Source organism: Struthio camelus, chromosome W (genome assembly GCF_040807025.1).
Source record: "Struthio camelus isolate bStrCam1 chromosome W, bStrCam1.hap1, whole genome shotgun sequence".
Classification (NCBI taxonomy): domain Eukaryota; kingdom Metazoa; phylum Chordata; class Aves; order Struthioniformes; family Struthionidae; genus Struthio; species Struthio camelus.
In genome coordinates this window covers 15,391,532-15,407,870 of record NC_090981.1, presented here as the reverse complement: position 1 = coordinate 15,407,870, position 16,339 = coordinate 15,391,532, and the positions used below count along the sequence as shown (strand labels likewise).

Genomic DNA, 16,339 nt, shown 5'->3' with positions numbered 1-16,339 from the left:
AAATCCATACAATTCCCTTAGAAGCCACTATACAGATCAGTCAGTAAGGAGAAAAAATGAAGAACGTTACTGAGAGATGAATTCAGCATGAAGGGATTGGGCTCTGATTTTTATAGGCTCAAATACTTGAGATGGAAAGCTGCCTGAGAATTTTCAGAAACACAGGGCACTTAATTCCCACTAAAATGCAGAGTTAACATATGAAGGCATCTAGTAGAATGTAGTAGGCACTCAGAGCAAGATGTACGGGGATTTGGACACCTAGGGACACTAAAGGGTACACAGGAGCTAAGTATGGCCTCTCAGTGTCAGGCATCCCGGTAGGTTAGTTGGTTGTTTTGGCTTGTTTGTTTTGGTTTAAATCCTCTCATCACCCAGTACCTTTAGATAGCAACTATAACACTATTTAGCTAACAAATGTAAAACATTTAGTCATCAGATCTTCTAGTCAAGGCTAAAAGCTGATCCAGTGCTTGCATAAATACAGGAGAGACAGGTGACCAGTAAGGTTAGTTGTCCAACCATTAGGTGGTATGATATATAGATATATATATATATATATATATAAACCCATAAATTTATCATTTAGACAAATAGGCAAATGCATTCCAGCTAAACAGTGTTTCTTTCTAATCATTTTACTATGAGATGGGCACGTACCCAACATAATATGACTGAAAACAAGAAGCCATGAAATGAAAGGTTTCAAGGACTCTTTGCAGGGTTGGGTTGGTTCCTCCCCCCACTCCTTTCAATAATCAAGAAAAATGCTCATTAGCTTAGTCCATCAGTTTACAGGGGGGTTTTCACGCAAACGTTTTGCTTTGTAACAAATGAAATTTGTGTTTCAACTTCAAAGAAAGACCAGGAACATGTTTAAGAAAAATGCAGTTGTTCTCATTCTGCAAAGCAAATATCTTTTCTTGTTCAAGAACAAAATAGGTACCATAGTGCTGATCTTGAGACAGGCTGAAAATAAGTGGAAGCTTTTCCCTATGAAGTAAAATAATTTTGAGGTATTATATAGTTTATACATATATATGTACACACACGCACGCACGCACATGAACTTTTTTCTAACATCTATGCAGGTTCTTTCCATTACTTATCCATCATAAGCATTTAACTCGTAGATTGTCTTATGCTGGAAGAAAAAGTAAAAACAATACTTGCAAAACTTCTTTATGCCGATGTTAAGATACAAAAGGCCTTCCTGAATTCCATCCAAAGTGCAAGCTGCTGTTGTTACAAGGCTCACTTTTGAATAGAGCCTTAAATACCACAAATAGTTCCTTGAATTATAAAAGCATTCTACCATAAGCTTGCTGCACGTTGATTCCTCTCCCCCCCCCCAGTTAGTTTCCTACATTATAAGAGATGAGACTGTTTTGCAGTGAAACTTACTAAGTAACCATCACTTTCATTCCCTGATTGCTCTTATCAGAATGGACTGTCGTATTGACCTGAAAGGTATATCTGCCTACAGACCAAAGAGTAAACATTCAGTGCAATGCAAGGGAGAAACCATATAGATGAATTATATGCTATGAAGTTCAATAAGGTTACATTTCATTTGTGGGAATGGGCCCAGAAGAGTAGACTGTATTGGAAGACTGCCTGCAGCAGGGGAAGGGCTAAAATGCCTTGCACACTTTTCTAAACTGAAGTGTCTTACTCTAGTTCACAAGTTTAATTACCGGAATTAGCAACCATATGTGTAAATGCCAATCTAGACAAGAAACAAAATGTTTGTAGGATATCCTGAGTCAGCCTAAGTCAAGTCTGAAGTAACACTGGAAGAGTTAAAGAAAGATGCTAAAAATAAAGCAGCAACAGGATGCGAGAAGAAACTGCCGCGTATCAGGAGAAAGGAAAGAGACCAGTTTAAAATATTGGCTAGGATTGGGCTCTACAGACATCAACAAAAAGAAAATATGAAACAAAGACGGTCCAAAGCAAGAGATCACTTTAGAAATGCTCCAACAGTTTAGCGAGAGAAGACACTACTGCTAAAAGAAGCTAGCACTGCTAGGGGATGAATGCGATAACTACTAAAGCTTGTTTAACTGGGTAGCTTTTAAAGCAACTTGAGATTGTTTTTAAAAAGCCTTGTATGCCAGATCAAAGTTTGCTTTCGTTATGTGTGTTTAAAATAAAAATCACTATTATTCAGATCATAAACTGCAGAGAGAGTTCTTTTCATGGAGAAGTTTCTAAATGCTCCAACATTGAGAAAGCAATAAGAGAACACTGTAGATGGCAGTTCTACTAATGTCTTGACATTAAGTCCAGAATATTCTCCTCAACTCGCTTAATAAAATTGTAGTTAATTAGCCAAATGGTACATTTGCTTATTGTATTTCTGCTTGCTCACCTTTTTTAAACACAAAGTACACCATGGATTTATTATTACAAACTGCAGCAAGCATGGAACTGTGGGGCACAGGTAATGACAGATGAGAAATTGCAAGCCACCTATTTTAGCCTTCAAATTAATATATTTAGTTATTGCACAGGACTTCAGCAGTTAACTTAAATAGCCTATGCTACCTGTGACATTGATTTTCTTTTATTTGTGCATCCGCTATTGCTTCATGATTTACACTCATTAGTTTTCTCCTTGCTGGAAAAGGTTACAAAGAAGGAAGAAAATATTTTCTCAAGTAATGTTTTTCTTTCATGGAGTCAACAAGTTTATCCCCTAGAACAAAAATTCACTAAACTTTTTACTTGAAGATAAAATTATCGCTTTGCATTGGCAGGACTATCGTCCTCATTAAGCTCCTGAAGCTGCCTTTTCTTTCTTTCTATCCCTCCCTCCCTCCCTCCAATAAAAGAATCAACATTCACACATCTGGCCCCAGTGGTAGGACTCGTTAGTTATCTGATTCAAGTGAAACGTCAAACATTCCAAATGCTTATTTAAAAAGATCTTGCAAAAACAAGTGAAAGGGGGTGTTCAAACTGACATAACAAACATGTTTGAATACACAGCTACATGTAGGAGATGTTATGAAGAGTATTCGGAACCTCATGACACTCAGGGTTTCAACAGTTGTCTTGACCGTTATGAATACGAGTCACTTTAGCTTGCAAAATTGAAGTTTCCCGAATTCTAAGACACGAGGGTTTAGATTTCCACTGTTTGTCAGAAAGAACAGTAAGCGTTTAGCTAGAGAAATATTTCGAAGTACGATAACTTAGCCAAAAGGAGATTAAAGCCAGTCTGATTCTCAACTGAACCATAAGGGCTCTTGGGCAAATGGATCCCAACATCACAGAAAAGATGCAATATCTTAAACGATTCAATATAATAAGCTCAATCTCTTCTGAACTAGTTTATAGGAATGTAATTAAAATGTGCTTAGACAGTTTACTTGCTATATTACGTGCTGTATTATGAAATTGAAAAAAATCCTTTGTTTATTCATGATAAATCTTGCAAAGCAGCCCTCTCTTTGCCTTTGCTAATAAGTAGTAGCACTTGTGAACTGAAGATATAATCTGAAACTAATAAAAATGCTTTACATATAAAGGCAATAATAGAGACAGGAACTACTCCAAAAAAAAAAAAAAATCATCATCTGATGCGTTTTCCACTAAGATAACAGTGCCTGCCTGGTTAAAAATTACAAGGCACTGTAGGCACCATTTCAGGTACAAATGATTGTTTATAGCAAGCAAGCAAGAAAGAAACCGTACCAATAAATACAGCAGCTATTATCCTATTTGTAATTCCACATACCCAACTTTTGAGGGGGAATTTTACATGATTTCATTCTTTCATCCTGCTGCACCTTCTCATGAGATAACCTTACATACAACAACCTTGATTAAAAGGGCTAGAGAGAGAAACATGCATAAATTAAGATTTAGTCCTTGAACATTCCAAAAGTCACTGAGGGCATCATCTCACATACTGACTCCTAAAAAATCTCTTCTCCCACCTTTGCCGTGGCTGTCAAGTTCTTCAAATTCAATTTTTACATGTTGATGCTGAAATAGTTCAGTCCACTGCTGTGAGCACAGCATGAGCCACTGAACATCATCCCGAAGATTTACCTCCCTCAAAGAAGATTGGAGCTTTCATCTTTTCCTTTAAAACCCTTAACAAAAGTAAATGTAATTGCTATACATCACCTATGACATTAATTGCTGCCTTTACTTCTATGGTCACAATGCATAGCAATTAATTTTTTTCATTTCCAAATCTTCATTGCTGATTTTCATGCCACTCTCACAAAAACTCCTCACACCTCAATAAAGCCACTGTTTTATCCTCTTAAGACTCACCTCTTCTGGAACACTTGTAAACCTTAACTATTTATCAAGTTAGATACATTCATGTCACTTATCTCCTCCTCATCTATTTTATTCATCTGTCACGACTTGTCTTTAAATTCCCTACAGAAAGAATCATATTTAGTTTGTGATGAGACTACTGAAGCAATGAGATGCTGGATCCTGGCTTATGCTTCTGAACATTATTTTAATATAAATAAAGAATTGTAATTCTTCGGGGAAAAAATTAGAAGCTTTCTTAATGACAATTACTTAAGTTATCTAAAGAACTGGGTGTTATATATAGACAAGGTAAATATTGGTTACATCTTGTCAGCAGGTCTTTCCATGGAAGTTAACGATAAACAAAATCCTCTCCACATTAGTTTAACCTCACAATATGAAAAAATTCCCTACTTACCGAAACAGCTATCATGGTGCTATTAGGCCTCCATTCTGCTCCTTTATAAGGTCCAAACTGGGAAGTTGATTTTGATGGTTCCTTGTAGCTTACAATTAATACACTTGGCTGGGGAAAGGATAACAATGATAACTACATGACATGTCTAAAAGGAATGGAATTTTTTTTATTATCTTGTTATGCAACAGCAAAAGATTGTTAATTTAACAAGAGTATAATTTTCCCTTTAAAAATACAGGTTCAATAAATTGTTAGTGTATATTTGACAATGAATTACACAGTGCTTTTAAAGAGAGATTATGCATAATACTTGTGGCACTGTCAATCTTAATCTTAAAAAAAAAGGTCCTTTAAATAAAATACTTCAGTCATCCAATATGAAGTCATTATAGAGCATACAAGTAGTTGCAGATTAGACAGGGTGACTGTTACTCGAGATAAGCAAAACATTTCAAACAAGCTCTTATAATAGAAAGTACTGTCAAAACATTTAGGATGAAATCTTCTATAATGAGGAATTGGTTCAATCTTTGTTTTGTTTCTACTAAGTTGTTGGGACAATGCAGAAAGTGAGACTAAAGAAATCTGCTTTGTACCTATTAGGTGCAAAAGGTAGTCAGAAATTAAGCAGCCACACAACCTCTATGCTTTGAGGAAAAGATTCCAGATATGATCTTATGAGATGCATCAACTAGCACCTCTCCTCCTAGAAGTAGAGGAGAGCTCTTGGATCATCAAGCCCAGAGACTGCCATCATAAGCACCAAGTCACATAATCCTTCTCATGAAAGCAGTTGGGAGTTGCAATAGCAAATCCTAGTGGAAAGTTATTCCTCACTGCTTCAGTGATTAGGAACATTCTTCTAATCACCAGCCTACATGTATTCAAGACCAGTTTGTAATAACTTGTTCTTGAGCCAATGATGGCTTTTTAGCTTAAACATGTATTCACTCCCTGCCCCGGGGAAGGAGGGGGAATGCGTGTGTATATTAGTTAGATGGCAACTGTATTTCCTCAACCTTCAATTAAGTTAAACAAGTCAAGCTCTTCTCTTCTTGTAAAAGAGACTGTCCCTAATCATTATAATAGCTCTCCTCAACTGTTCCAATGCCAATTTATCTTTCGAGTTGGAGAAGAGAATTCTGTATCAAAAAGAGCACACTCCTCTTTGGAGCCTCAAAGAGGAACAAAAAAGCTGAGTAGCACTCATTCCTTTCACTATGTGAGTGTCCATTACCACCACATTGTAGAATTAGTTAAAAAAACAAACAAAAAAACCCAACAAGACCACGCCCCATCCACTAGGGGTTACAAACAAATTATTTTAAAAGAAAAATAATATGCAACTATGCAATCAAAGACTTCCATAATGCATATGAAAAAGGAGCTGAATTAATGTTGCATAGGCAGTCTTAGCTCTGGTGAATTCAGAGTTTGACTTTGCTATCTTAGCATTCTGTAATAAAGAGTGCTCTATTTAAATTTTGCATCCACAAAGGACTGGGTTACCAAGAATAGAGTTAAATAGTTACACTGAAATTTATAACAAGCAAGCTAATCTTTAACCTAAGAACTATCTACACTAGCTTTTTCAATTCAGTTTCTTCTATTGCAGCTATTTGCAAATCAAGCCATCTAATACTAAATAGATAACTAATGACTTAAAAGAGTCATTTTGATGTGTACTTCAGAAGAACAATCTTTTTCATTTCTTGGCTTAAACCTACCTTAATTACCTTTGATATACAAGGGGGAAAAAAAGTGTCTTGCCAAATATAGATTTACTTCAGTCTCTGTAATCTGCACTAATGATTGAGACCAACTTTCTGTCCCTGTGCTTAAAGCATTTTAGTAGCAGGCAAACACTTTTATAGTACCTCAGTACTGCACTCTGTAGCACAGTTATTTATCAATACTTTTACAGAACATACAGGCAATGTTTATACTATAAAGTCCTTGTGATATTCCTTCAAGCTGCTATTATGACTGAGAATTTGGAAGAAACTTTTGCATATAATAGTAACAGTGAGTTATAATTGAACTGGTTTGCAAGTCAATTTCATTTGGTGCCTTGCAATTTTAGGACAAGTCTAAAGGAGTTATCGTTAAGAGTACAAGCTGTCATAACAATTTTGTCCAACATGTGACTTTTTCTTTGAAGCTTAAGATCATAGAATCATAGAACAGTTGAGGTTCCGAGGGACCTCTGGAGTTCGTCTAGTCCAACCTCACCTGCTCAGAGCAGGGTCAGCTAGAGCAGGTTGCCCAGGACCATGTCCAGTCAGGTTGTGACCATCTCCGAGGATGGAGCCTCCACAACCTCTCTGGGCAACCTGGTCCAGTGTTTGACCTTTCAAAGATAATTGAGAGTGGCCTCGCAATAACATCAGCCAACTCCCTCAGCACTCGTGGATGCATCCCATGAGGTCCCATGGACTTGTGTATGCCCAGTTTGTTTAAATGTTCCTTAACCTGTTCCTCCTCCACCAAGGGTAAGTCTCCATTGCTCCAGACTTCCCCCTCTGGTCTCAGCGGCCTGGGATTCCTGAGGGCAAATCTTACCAGTAAAAACCACAGTGAAGATGGTATTCAGTACCTCGGCTTCTTCTGTGCCCCCTGTCACCAGCTCTCCTGTCCCAGTCAGCAGCAGGCCCACATTTTCCCTAGTATTCCTTTTGCTGCTGATATATCTATAAGAAGGCTTTCCTGTTGCCCTTCACATCCTTCGCCAGATTCAACTCCAGATGGGCTTTGGCTTTCCTAGCCCCATCCCTGCACACTCGGACAGTTTCTCTATATTCCTTCCAGGTCACCTGTCCCTGCTCCCACCTCTTGTGGGCTTCCTTTTTATGTTTGAGTTTAGGTAGGAGCTCCTTGTGCATCCATGCAGGCTTCCTGCCACTCTTGCTTGACTTCCGGCACATCAAGATGGACCATTCTTGAGCTTGGAGGAGGTGATCCTTGAAAATCAAACAGCTCTCTCATGAGCCCCCCTTCATCTGTGTCAGGAAGGGATCATCAATGTACTCCAGAAACCTCCTGGATTGCTCGTGCCCTGCTGTGTTGTCCTTCCAGCAGATATTGGGGTGGTTCAAGTCCCCCATGAGGACCAGGGCCTGCAAACGTGAGGCTTCTTCCAGTTGTCTGAAGAAGGCCTCATCTACTTCTTCCTGATCAGGCTGTCTGTAGCAGACCCCCCCACCACAACATCGTCCATGTTGGTATGCCCTCTGAGCCTAACCCATAAACTGTCAACCGGCTCATCAGCCGTCCCCAGGCAGAGTTCCACACATTCCAGCTGCTCTCTCACATAAAGGGCAACTCCCCCCCTCCTCACCTTCCCAGCCTGTCCTTCCTAAAGAGCCTGTACCCATTGCATCCATTGCAGAACTCTAGTAGTTCTGTGAGCTATCCCACCACACGTCTGTGATTCCAATGAGATCGTAGCCCTGCAACTGCACAAAGATCTCTAATTCCTCCTGTTTGTTCCCCATGCTGCTTCAGTTTGTGCCCGCTGCCTCTCACTCTGTCACTGTGCATCACTGAGGAGACATGGCTACATCTTCTTTACACCCTCCCATCAAGTATTTAGACACATTGAAAAGATCCCCCCCAAGCCTTCTCTTCTCTAGGCTAAGCAATCCCAGCTCTTGCAGCCTCTCCTCACAAGTCAAATGCTCCAATCCCTTAATCATCTTCATGGCCCTTCGCTGGACTCGCTCCAGTATGTCCATCTCTTTCTTGTACTGGGGGAGCCCAGAATTGGACACAGCAATCAAAATGTGGTCTCACCAGTGCTGAGTAGAGGGGAAGAATCACCTCTCTCAACCTGCTGGTGATGCTTTTCCTAATGCAGCCCAGGATGCTGTTGGCCTTCTTTGCCACGAGGGTGCACCGCTGGCTCACATTCAACTTGTTGCCCACCAGGACCCCCCAGGTCCTTCTCTGCAAAGCTGCTTTCCAGTCAGCTGGCCCTCATCCTATACTGGTGCATGGAGTCATTCCTCCCCAGGTACAGGACTTGGCATTTCCCTTTTTGCTTCAGTTTTTACTGGTAAGGTTTGCCCTCAGGCTTCCCAGGTCCCTGAGTCTACCAGCAGAGTCTGTGAGAGTGAAGCAGCACCCACAGTAGAGAAAAATCAAGTTAGGGATTGCTTAAGCCAATTGGACATACATAAGTTCATGGGACCTGATGGGACACATCCGAGGATGCTGAAGGAACCGGCCGATGTCATTGCAAGGCCATGCTCTATCATCTTTGAAAAGTCATGGAGATAAGGGGAGGTTCCTGAGGACTGGAAGAAAGTAAGTGTTACTCCTATCTTCAAGAAGGGCAAAGAGGGGGATCTGGGGAACTACAGGCCAGTCAGCCTCACCTGGGTTTGCCCACCAAGGGCAAATCATGCATGACCAATCTGATAGTTCTCTGCAATGAGATGACTGTCTCTGTGGAAGGGCAGTGGATGTTGTTTACCCTGACTGTAGCAAGGCCTTTGACACAGTATCCCATAGGATTCTTACAGCCAGTCCATGTCTTATCAATTTGGTTGAGTGCACAATAAGGTGGGTGGAAAATTGACTGGACTGCTGGGCTCAAAAGGTTGTAATCAGCAGTATGAAGTCCAACAGGCAGCCAGTTACCAGTGGCGTGCCTCAGGGATCAATACTAGGGTCAATATCACTTAATGACTTCATTAACTACCTGGATGATGGGACATAACGTACAAGTTTGTGGACAATACCAAATTGGAGGGAGCAGTCGACATGCTGGAGGACAGGGCTGCTATTCAGAGGGATCTGGACAGGCTGGAGAAATGGACTAACAGGAACCTCATGAAATTCAACAAATGCAAGTGCAAAGTCCATCACAGTCCAGATGGAACAACCCCATGCACCAATACAGGTTAGGGGGCCAACTGGCAAGAAAGCAGCTTTGCAGAAAAGGACCTGGGGGGTCCTGGTGGGCAACAAGTTGAACATGAACCAGCAACGCACCCTTGCAGCAAAGCAGGCCAACCACACACTGGGCCTTATTAGCAAGAGTGCAGCCTGGAGGTCGATGGAAACAGTTATAGAATCATAGAATTATATAGGCCAAAAGGGACCTCTGGTACTCTCTAGTACAACCCCCTGCACAACGCAGGGTTAACTAGATCAGGTTGCTGCTCAGGGCCTCGGCCAGCTAGAGGTTTGAATAACTCCAAGGATGGAGACTCCACAACCTCTCTGAGCGACCTCTTCCAGTGTTTGACCACCCTTGCTGAAAACGTGTTTCCTTATACCTAATCGGAATTTCCCTTGCTGCAACTTCTGACTGTTGCCTCTCATCCTTTTGCTACATGCCTCCGAGAAGAGTCTGACTTTGTCTTCTCCACACCCTCCCATCAGGCATAGAAAAACAGCAATAAGATCCCCCAAGCCTTCTCTTCTTAAGACTGAAGAAACACATTTTTTTTCAGCCTCTCATACGTCATGTGCTCCAGTCCCTTGACCATCTTGGTGGCCCTCCACTGAACTAGCTCCAGTATGTCAGTGTTCGACTTGTACTGGGAAGCCCAAAACTGGATACAGTATTCCAGAGACAAGAGTATTCCCCTCTATTTGGCACTTGTGAGACCTGCTTTGAACAGGGGATTGGACTAGATATTACCTCCAGAGGTCCCTTCCAGTCTAGATTATTCTGTTTCTATAAAATATGAGGTTATGTCTACACAACATATTTAAGCACACATGAACTTAAAGAAGACCAGAGGCCCTGTGATGATGTTCATACAACATAGAGCCTGGGAGTAATATGCCATAATTAAACATGGCGGAGGGAGGCACGTGCGGGGGCCACAGGAACTCCACAACTAATGGATCGCTGTGCAAAGCACAGCATACCAATGTAAAGTGATGACATTTCAGCATAACTTAAAACAAGCTTTTAAGGCTATGACTGCCATTTGGTACCTCTGAATATCATCTAAGATTGCTCTCTTTGCTTCTCTCCTGTAATTTGAGATGTATACTATAAATTAACTGGATATAGAGTTATTTAAAAACAGATTTAGGGCCTAGTTTAGGTAGTATTTAGATAAATCCAGTACCAGAAGTTCAACCCAATACCACAGCTGCTTCCGAAGATTGCGTCAAAAAAAAAAAAAAAGACAAGCAACATTTTTTTTTAACTAAACCAAGTCAATCAAAGGGAAAAGGTTAAGTTTTCATTTAGTGCAAGGTATTTATACAAATTATGTAAATATTCTTATGCTGAATGCTGCTAGAGCAGCAATTTCAAAAACAAGAGCCTGACAAATTCAATATCATTCCACGTTAACTCTTATGCCCAGGGCTACAGATCAGTTAAATGGGTTCACAACTAAAAGAGGCTTGGGAATTTTTGCGTTACACAATTACACTTGAATAAAGCCCGAGTCTTGAAAGTAACGACAAATATGCACTTGACTGAAGATTTGGTACCTAACCAATTTGGTTTGGCTAGACCCTTGGATTCTAAAATTTAGGTGCAAAAAACACTGATCACAAAACATGCAACCATAAGATATGTGATGTGTGCTTGCAAGAGAAGGATTATTATCAAACATCCTTTATAATATGTTGATATACTAGTTCAAGTCAAAGTGGGAAAAATTGTTTAGAAGTCTCATTTTCAGTAGTAACAGGTGCTCACTCCAAGGAGACTGATAGCTGCATACTGTCATGCAAATATATAAAAACAATAAAAAGCTTCACTTAATAGAACCAATTCACAAGAAAGATTCCCAAGTATTAGAGTATTTGATAAGATTTAGTCCTAGGTCTTCACAACCCTTTCTGAGTCAGGAATGAATAAATGTATTTTAAAGAAGAAGGGTTGGAGCAAGGTGAGGTTTAGTCAGGAGGCTAGGATTTGAAGGCTGACAGTAGGATACTCACTCTGCTGTACCAGATGCTGAGCTGAGATGGGAATAACACTGTGAAGAAAGTCTTTTGTGGATCTGCCTGGATGTGAAGAGGTTGCTCCATGGATTCCAAAGGACATAACAGCCTCTTGGGCCAGCCGCTGAGAAAATACATGGCTAGAGACTTCTCTTCCCGGGGAACGGGCTCTCAGCGCACTCAAGCCTAGGCAGGGGGCAGCGGGGACATCAACCTAGGAAGAGTAGCAGGAATGCTCAATTCCACGGCCGATGATCTCTGGACAGAGGACTCTGACCACCGACCCAGAGCAGAACAAGCATAACCACGAGCAGAGACACTCGCCGGCTTGCCCAGCCGCAGGGACCCTCGCCTCAGCACCGCTGCTCCGTACCAGCCCTGGTGGGAAGAACTAAGTCTTCTTAATCCGCTGCCTGCAATCAGAGCTGTGGCCAAAGACCGTGGGCCCTTCTCCCCAATGGCCGCTCAGCCTAGCCGGAGCCCTCACGGAGGGAAGCAGAGCGCACAGCCATCGAGGACGGACGGTCTGGAGAGTAGGAGGGGAAGCATCCGGTCACTGCTCCAAGAGAGCTCGCCAGAGCTGCGACGCTTGCAGCTCCTCTCTCCTCCAGCTGCCTCTCACTCCAGTCCTCGCTGTCGCCACTGAGGCCACCACTGCCATATCTCCCCCTCTCCGAACACCACAACTGCACACACAACAGCAGCTCCACGGTAAGACAGAGGAAGAAGAGGAGGAGGAGGAGGAGGAGGAGGAGGAGGAGGAGGAGGAGGAGGAGGAGGAGGAGGAGGAGGAAAAGGGAGCAGAAGAGGGAGCACTGATTGGCGCCCTCGGCAGGATAACACGGAAGTGACGTTGGAGGGGGCTATAACTTCCTTCCCCCTTCCCTAAAATCTTTGTGTTAATGACCTAGGTGGAAGTATGTGTGCACCAGAGCTGGGGGATGGGGAGAAAAACAGCTGTAGGGGTACGCGTGTCTGTGGGGAGGGAAGTGGCGCGCAGGTGCACAAGAACTTTCTCCTTTACTCCTATTGCTGCTAAGGGAGAGAGGGGAAGGAGAGGAGTTGTGCATAGGTCGCGCGGGGGGTTAAGAGAGCCTTTCCTCTCCGTAGTCAGCACCTGTTCTGTTATGCCTGAACCTAAGCACAGTTCCGTGAGGCAACCCTGGGGAAGATCAATTTTTCCCACCATCTTTCTGTGACCATGGGCAGGAAGGCTCCCTGATGGGATGTCACCAAGCAAATCTAGTTAAGCCAAAAACACGTATATGCTGTGTGTTCCGGGCATGTACAGCCCTCTCTTTAAAGGTACAACGACCCAAAACTTGGGGGGGGGGGGGAGGAGTGGATGAAAACCCAAAGGGTACAGCACACTGAAGTAACACTGTATGACAAAACACACTCATCCCTTTTAAGCAAAATTCTCCACTTAGATTATGAACACTGAAAATCCTTGTTACAAATATTCAGTTAGATGTTACAGGGATCCCCGTAGAGTCCACCAATAACAGATGCATACAGAGTAATAACAAATATTTTAAATAGGCAAATATAAAGGATATAGGGCTCAGATTAGGCATGTTCTCTAGTTCATACCAAAATCTACTTGAAAGGGAGTTTCATATTACTCTGTACTTGTATTTTACAGTGCTTAGGAGGTCTAGACATGAGCCAGTACTCCACCATGCTAGAAGCTTTGCACAGAAATGAAAAAAATTAATTGCTATGCATTGTGACCATAGAAGTAAAGGCAGCAATTAATGTCATAGGTGATGTATAGCAATTACATTTACTTTTGTTAAGGGTTTTAAAGGAAAAGATGAAAGCTCCAATCTTCTTTGAGGGAGGTAAATCTTCGGGATGATGTTCAGTGGCTCATGCTGTGCTCACAGCAGTGGACTGAACTATTTCAGCATCAACATGTAAAAATTGAATTTGAAGAACTTGACAGCCACGGCAAAGGTGGGAGAAGAGATTTTTTAGGAGTCAGTATGTGAGATGATGCCCTCAGTGACTTTTGGAATGTTCAAGGACTAAATCTTAATTTATGCATGTTTCTCTCTCTAGCCCTTTTAATCAAGGTTGTTGTATGTAAGGTTATCTCATGAGAAGGTGCAGCAGGATGAAAGAATGAAATCATGTAAAATTCCCCCTCAAAAGTTGGGTATGTGGAATTACAAATAGGATAATAGCTGCTGTATTTATTGGTACGGTTTCTTTCTTGCTTGCTTGCTATAAACAATCATTTGTACCTGAAATGGTGCCTACAGTGCCTTGTAATTTTTAACCAGGCAGGCACTGTTATCTTAGTGGAAAACGCATCAGATGATGATTTTTTTTTTTTTTTGGAGTAGTTCCTGTCTCTATTATTGCCTTTATATGTAAAGCATTTTTATTAGTTTCAGATTATATCTTCAGTTCACAAGTGCTACTACTTATTAGCAAAGGCAAAGAGAGGGCTGCTTTGCAAGATTTATCATGAATAAACAAAGGATTTTTTTCAATTTCATAATACAGCACGTAATATAGCAAGTAAACTGTCTAAGCACATTTTAATTACATTCCTATAAACTAGTTCAGAAGAGATTGAGCTTATTATATTGAATCGTTTAAGATATTGCATCTTTTCTGTGATGTTGGGATCCATTTGCCCAAGAGCCCTTATGGTTCAGTTGAGAATCAGACTGGCTTTAATCTCCTTTTGGCTAAGTTATCGTACTTCGAAATATTTCTCTAGCTAAACGCTTACTGTTCTTTCTGACAAACAGTGGAAATCTAAACCCTCGTGTCTTAGAATTCGGGAAACTTCAATTTTGCAAGCTAAAGTGACTCGTATTCATAACGGTCAAGACAACTGTTGAAACCCTGAGTGTCATGAGGTTCCGAATACTCTTCATAACATCTCCTACATGTAGCTGTGTATTCAAACATGTTTGTTATGTCAGTTTGAACACCCCCTTTCACTTGTTTTTGCAAGATCTTTTTAAATAAGCATTTGGAATGTTTGACGTTTCACTTGAATCAGATAACTAACGAGTCCTACCACTGGGGCCAGATGTGTGAATGTTGATTCTTTTATTGGAGGGAGGGAGGGAGGGATAGAAAGAAAGAAAAGGCAGCTTCAGGAGCTTAATGAGGACGATAGTCCTGCCAATGCAAAGCGATAATTTTATCTTCAAGTAAAAAGTTTAGTGAATTTTTGTTCTAGGGGATAAACTTGTTGACTCCATGAAAGAAAAACATTACTTGAGAAAATATTTTCTTCCTTCTTTGTAACCTTTTCCAGCAAGGAGAAAACTAATGAGTGTAAATCATGAAGCAATAGCGGATGCACAAATAAAAGAAAATCAATGTCACAGGTAGCATAGGCTATTTAAGTTAACTGCTGAAGTCCTGTGCAATAACTAAATATATTAATTTGAAGGCTAAAATAGGTGGCTTGCAATTTCTCATCTGTCATTACCTGTGCCCCACAGTTCCATGCTTGCTGCAGTTTGTAATAATAAATCCATGGTGTACTTTGTGTTTAAAAAAGGTGAGCAAGCAGAAATACAATAAGCAAATGTACCATTTGGCTAATTAACTACAATTTTATTAAGCGAGTTGAGGAGAATATTCTGGACTTAATGTCAAGACATTAGTAGAACTGCCATCTACAGTGTTCTCTTATTGCTTTCTCAATGTTGGAGCATTTAGAAACTTCTCCATGAAAAGAACTCTCTCTGCAGTTTATGATCTGAATAATAGTGATTTTTATTTTAAACACACATAACGAAAGCAAACTTTGATCTGGCATACAAGGCTTTTTAAAAACAATCTCAAGTTGCTTTAAAAGCTACCCAGTTAAACAAGCTTTAGTAGTTATCGCATTCATCCCCTAGCAGTGCTAGCTTCTTTTAGCAGTAGTGTCTTCTCTCGCTAAACTGTTGGAGCATTTCTAAAGTGATCTCTTGCTTTGGACCGTCTTTGTTTCATATTTTCTTTTTGTTGATGTCTGTAGAGCCCAATCCTAGCCAATATTTTAAACTGGTCTCTTTCCTTTCTCCTGATACGCGGCAGTTTCTTCTCGCATCCTGTTGCTGCTTTATTTTTAGCATCTTTCTTTAACTCTTCCAGTGTTACTTCAGACTTGACTTAGGCTGACTCAGGATATCCTACAAACATTTTGTTTCTTGTCTAGATTGGCATTTACACATATGGTTGCTAATTCCGGTAATTAAACTTGTGAACTAGAGTAAGACACTTCAGTTTAGAAAAGTGTGCAAGGCATTTTAGCCCTTCCCCTGCTGCAGGCAGTCTTCCAATACAGTCTACTCTTCTGGGCCCATTCCCACAAATGAAATGTAACCTTATTGAACTTCATAGCATATAATTCATCTATATGGTTTCTCCCTTGCATTGCACTGAATGTTTACTCTTTGGTCTGTAGGCAGATATACCTTTCAGGTCAATACGACAGTCCATTCTGATAAGAGCAATCAGGGAATGAAAGTGATGGTTACTTAGTAAGTTTCACTGCAAAACAGTCTCATCTCTTATAATGTAGGAAACTAACTGGGGGGGGGGAGAGGAATCAACGTGCAGCAAGCTTATGGTAGAATGCTTTTATAATTCAAGGAACTATTTGTGGTATTTAAGGCTCTATTCAAAAGTGAGCCTTGTAACAACAGCAGCTTGCACTTTGGATGGAATTCAGGAAGGCCTTTTGTATCTTAACAT

At 40.9% G+C, this 16,339-nt stretch overlaps 1 protein-coding gene and 1 long non-coding RNA gene across 4 annotated transcripts in view; one reads left to right on the top strand and one right to left on the bottom strand.

Annotated features, from left to right (window-relative positions):
- Positions 1 to 16,339, bottom strand: part of LOC138064168 (guanine nucleotide exchange factor subunit RIC1-like) — a 42,026-nt gene that overhangs the window by 11,352 nt on the left and 14,335 nt on the right. Inside the window, exons 1-3 of one of the 2 annotated variants that reach the window (XM_068925623.1) lie at positions 11,997 to 12,331; positions 11,621 to 11,837; positions 4,703 to 4,810 (exon numbers count right to left, since the gene is read on the bottom strand). In XM_068925623.1, the coding sequence (XP_068781724.1) occupies positions 4,703 to 4,810; positions 11,621 to 11,761 (249 nt within the window). In that variant the 5' untranslated portion in view covers positions 11,762 to 11,837; positions 11,997 to 12,331. Of the gene's footprint in view, positions 1 to 4,702; positions 4,811 to 11,620; positions 11,838 to 11,996; positions 12,332 to 16,339 lie in introns of those variants that run through there. The other variant, XM_068925622.1, reaches the window with a different exon arrangement.
- LOC104153816 (uncharacterized) overlaps positions 1 to 16,339 on the top strand; it is a 42,027-nt gene that overhangs the window by 13,140 nt on the left and 12,548 nt on the right. Inside the window, exon 1 of one of the 2 annotated variants that reach the window (XR_011137466.1) lies at positions 11,910 to 12,334. The exons of the other annotated variant lie outside the window; for it this stretch is intronic. This is a non-coding gene — a long non-coding RNA (uncharacterized lncRNA). Of the gene's footprint in view, positions 1 to 11,909; positions 12,335 to 16,339 lie in introns of those variants that run through there. 2 annotated transcript variants of the gene reach the window in all.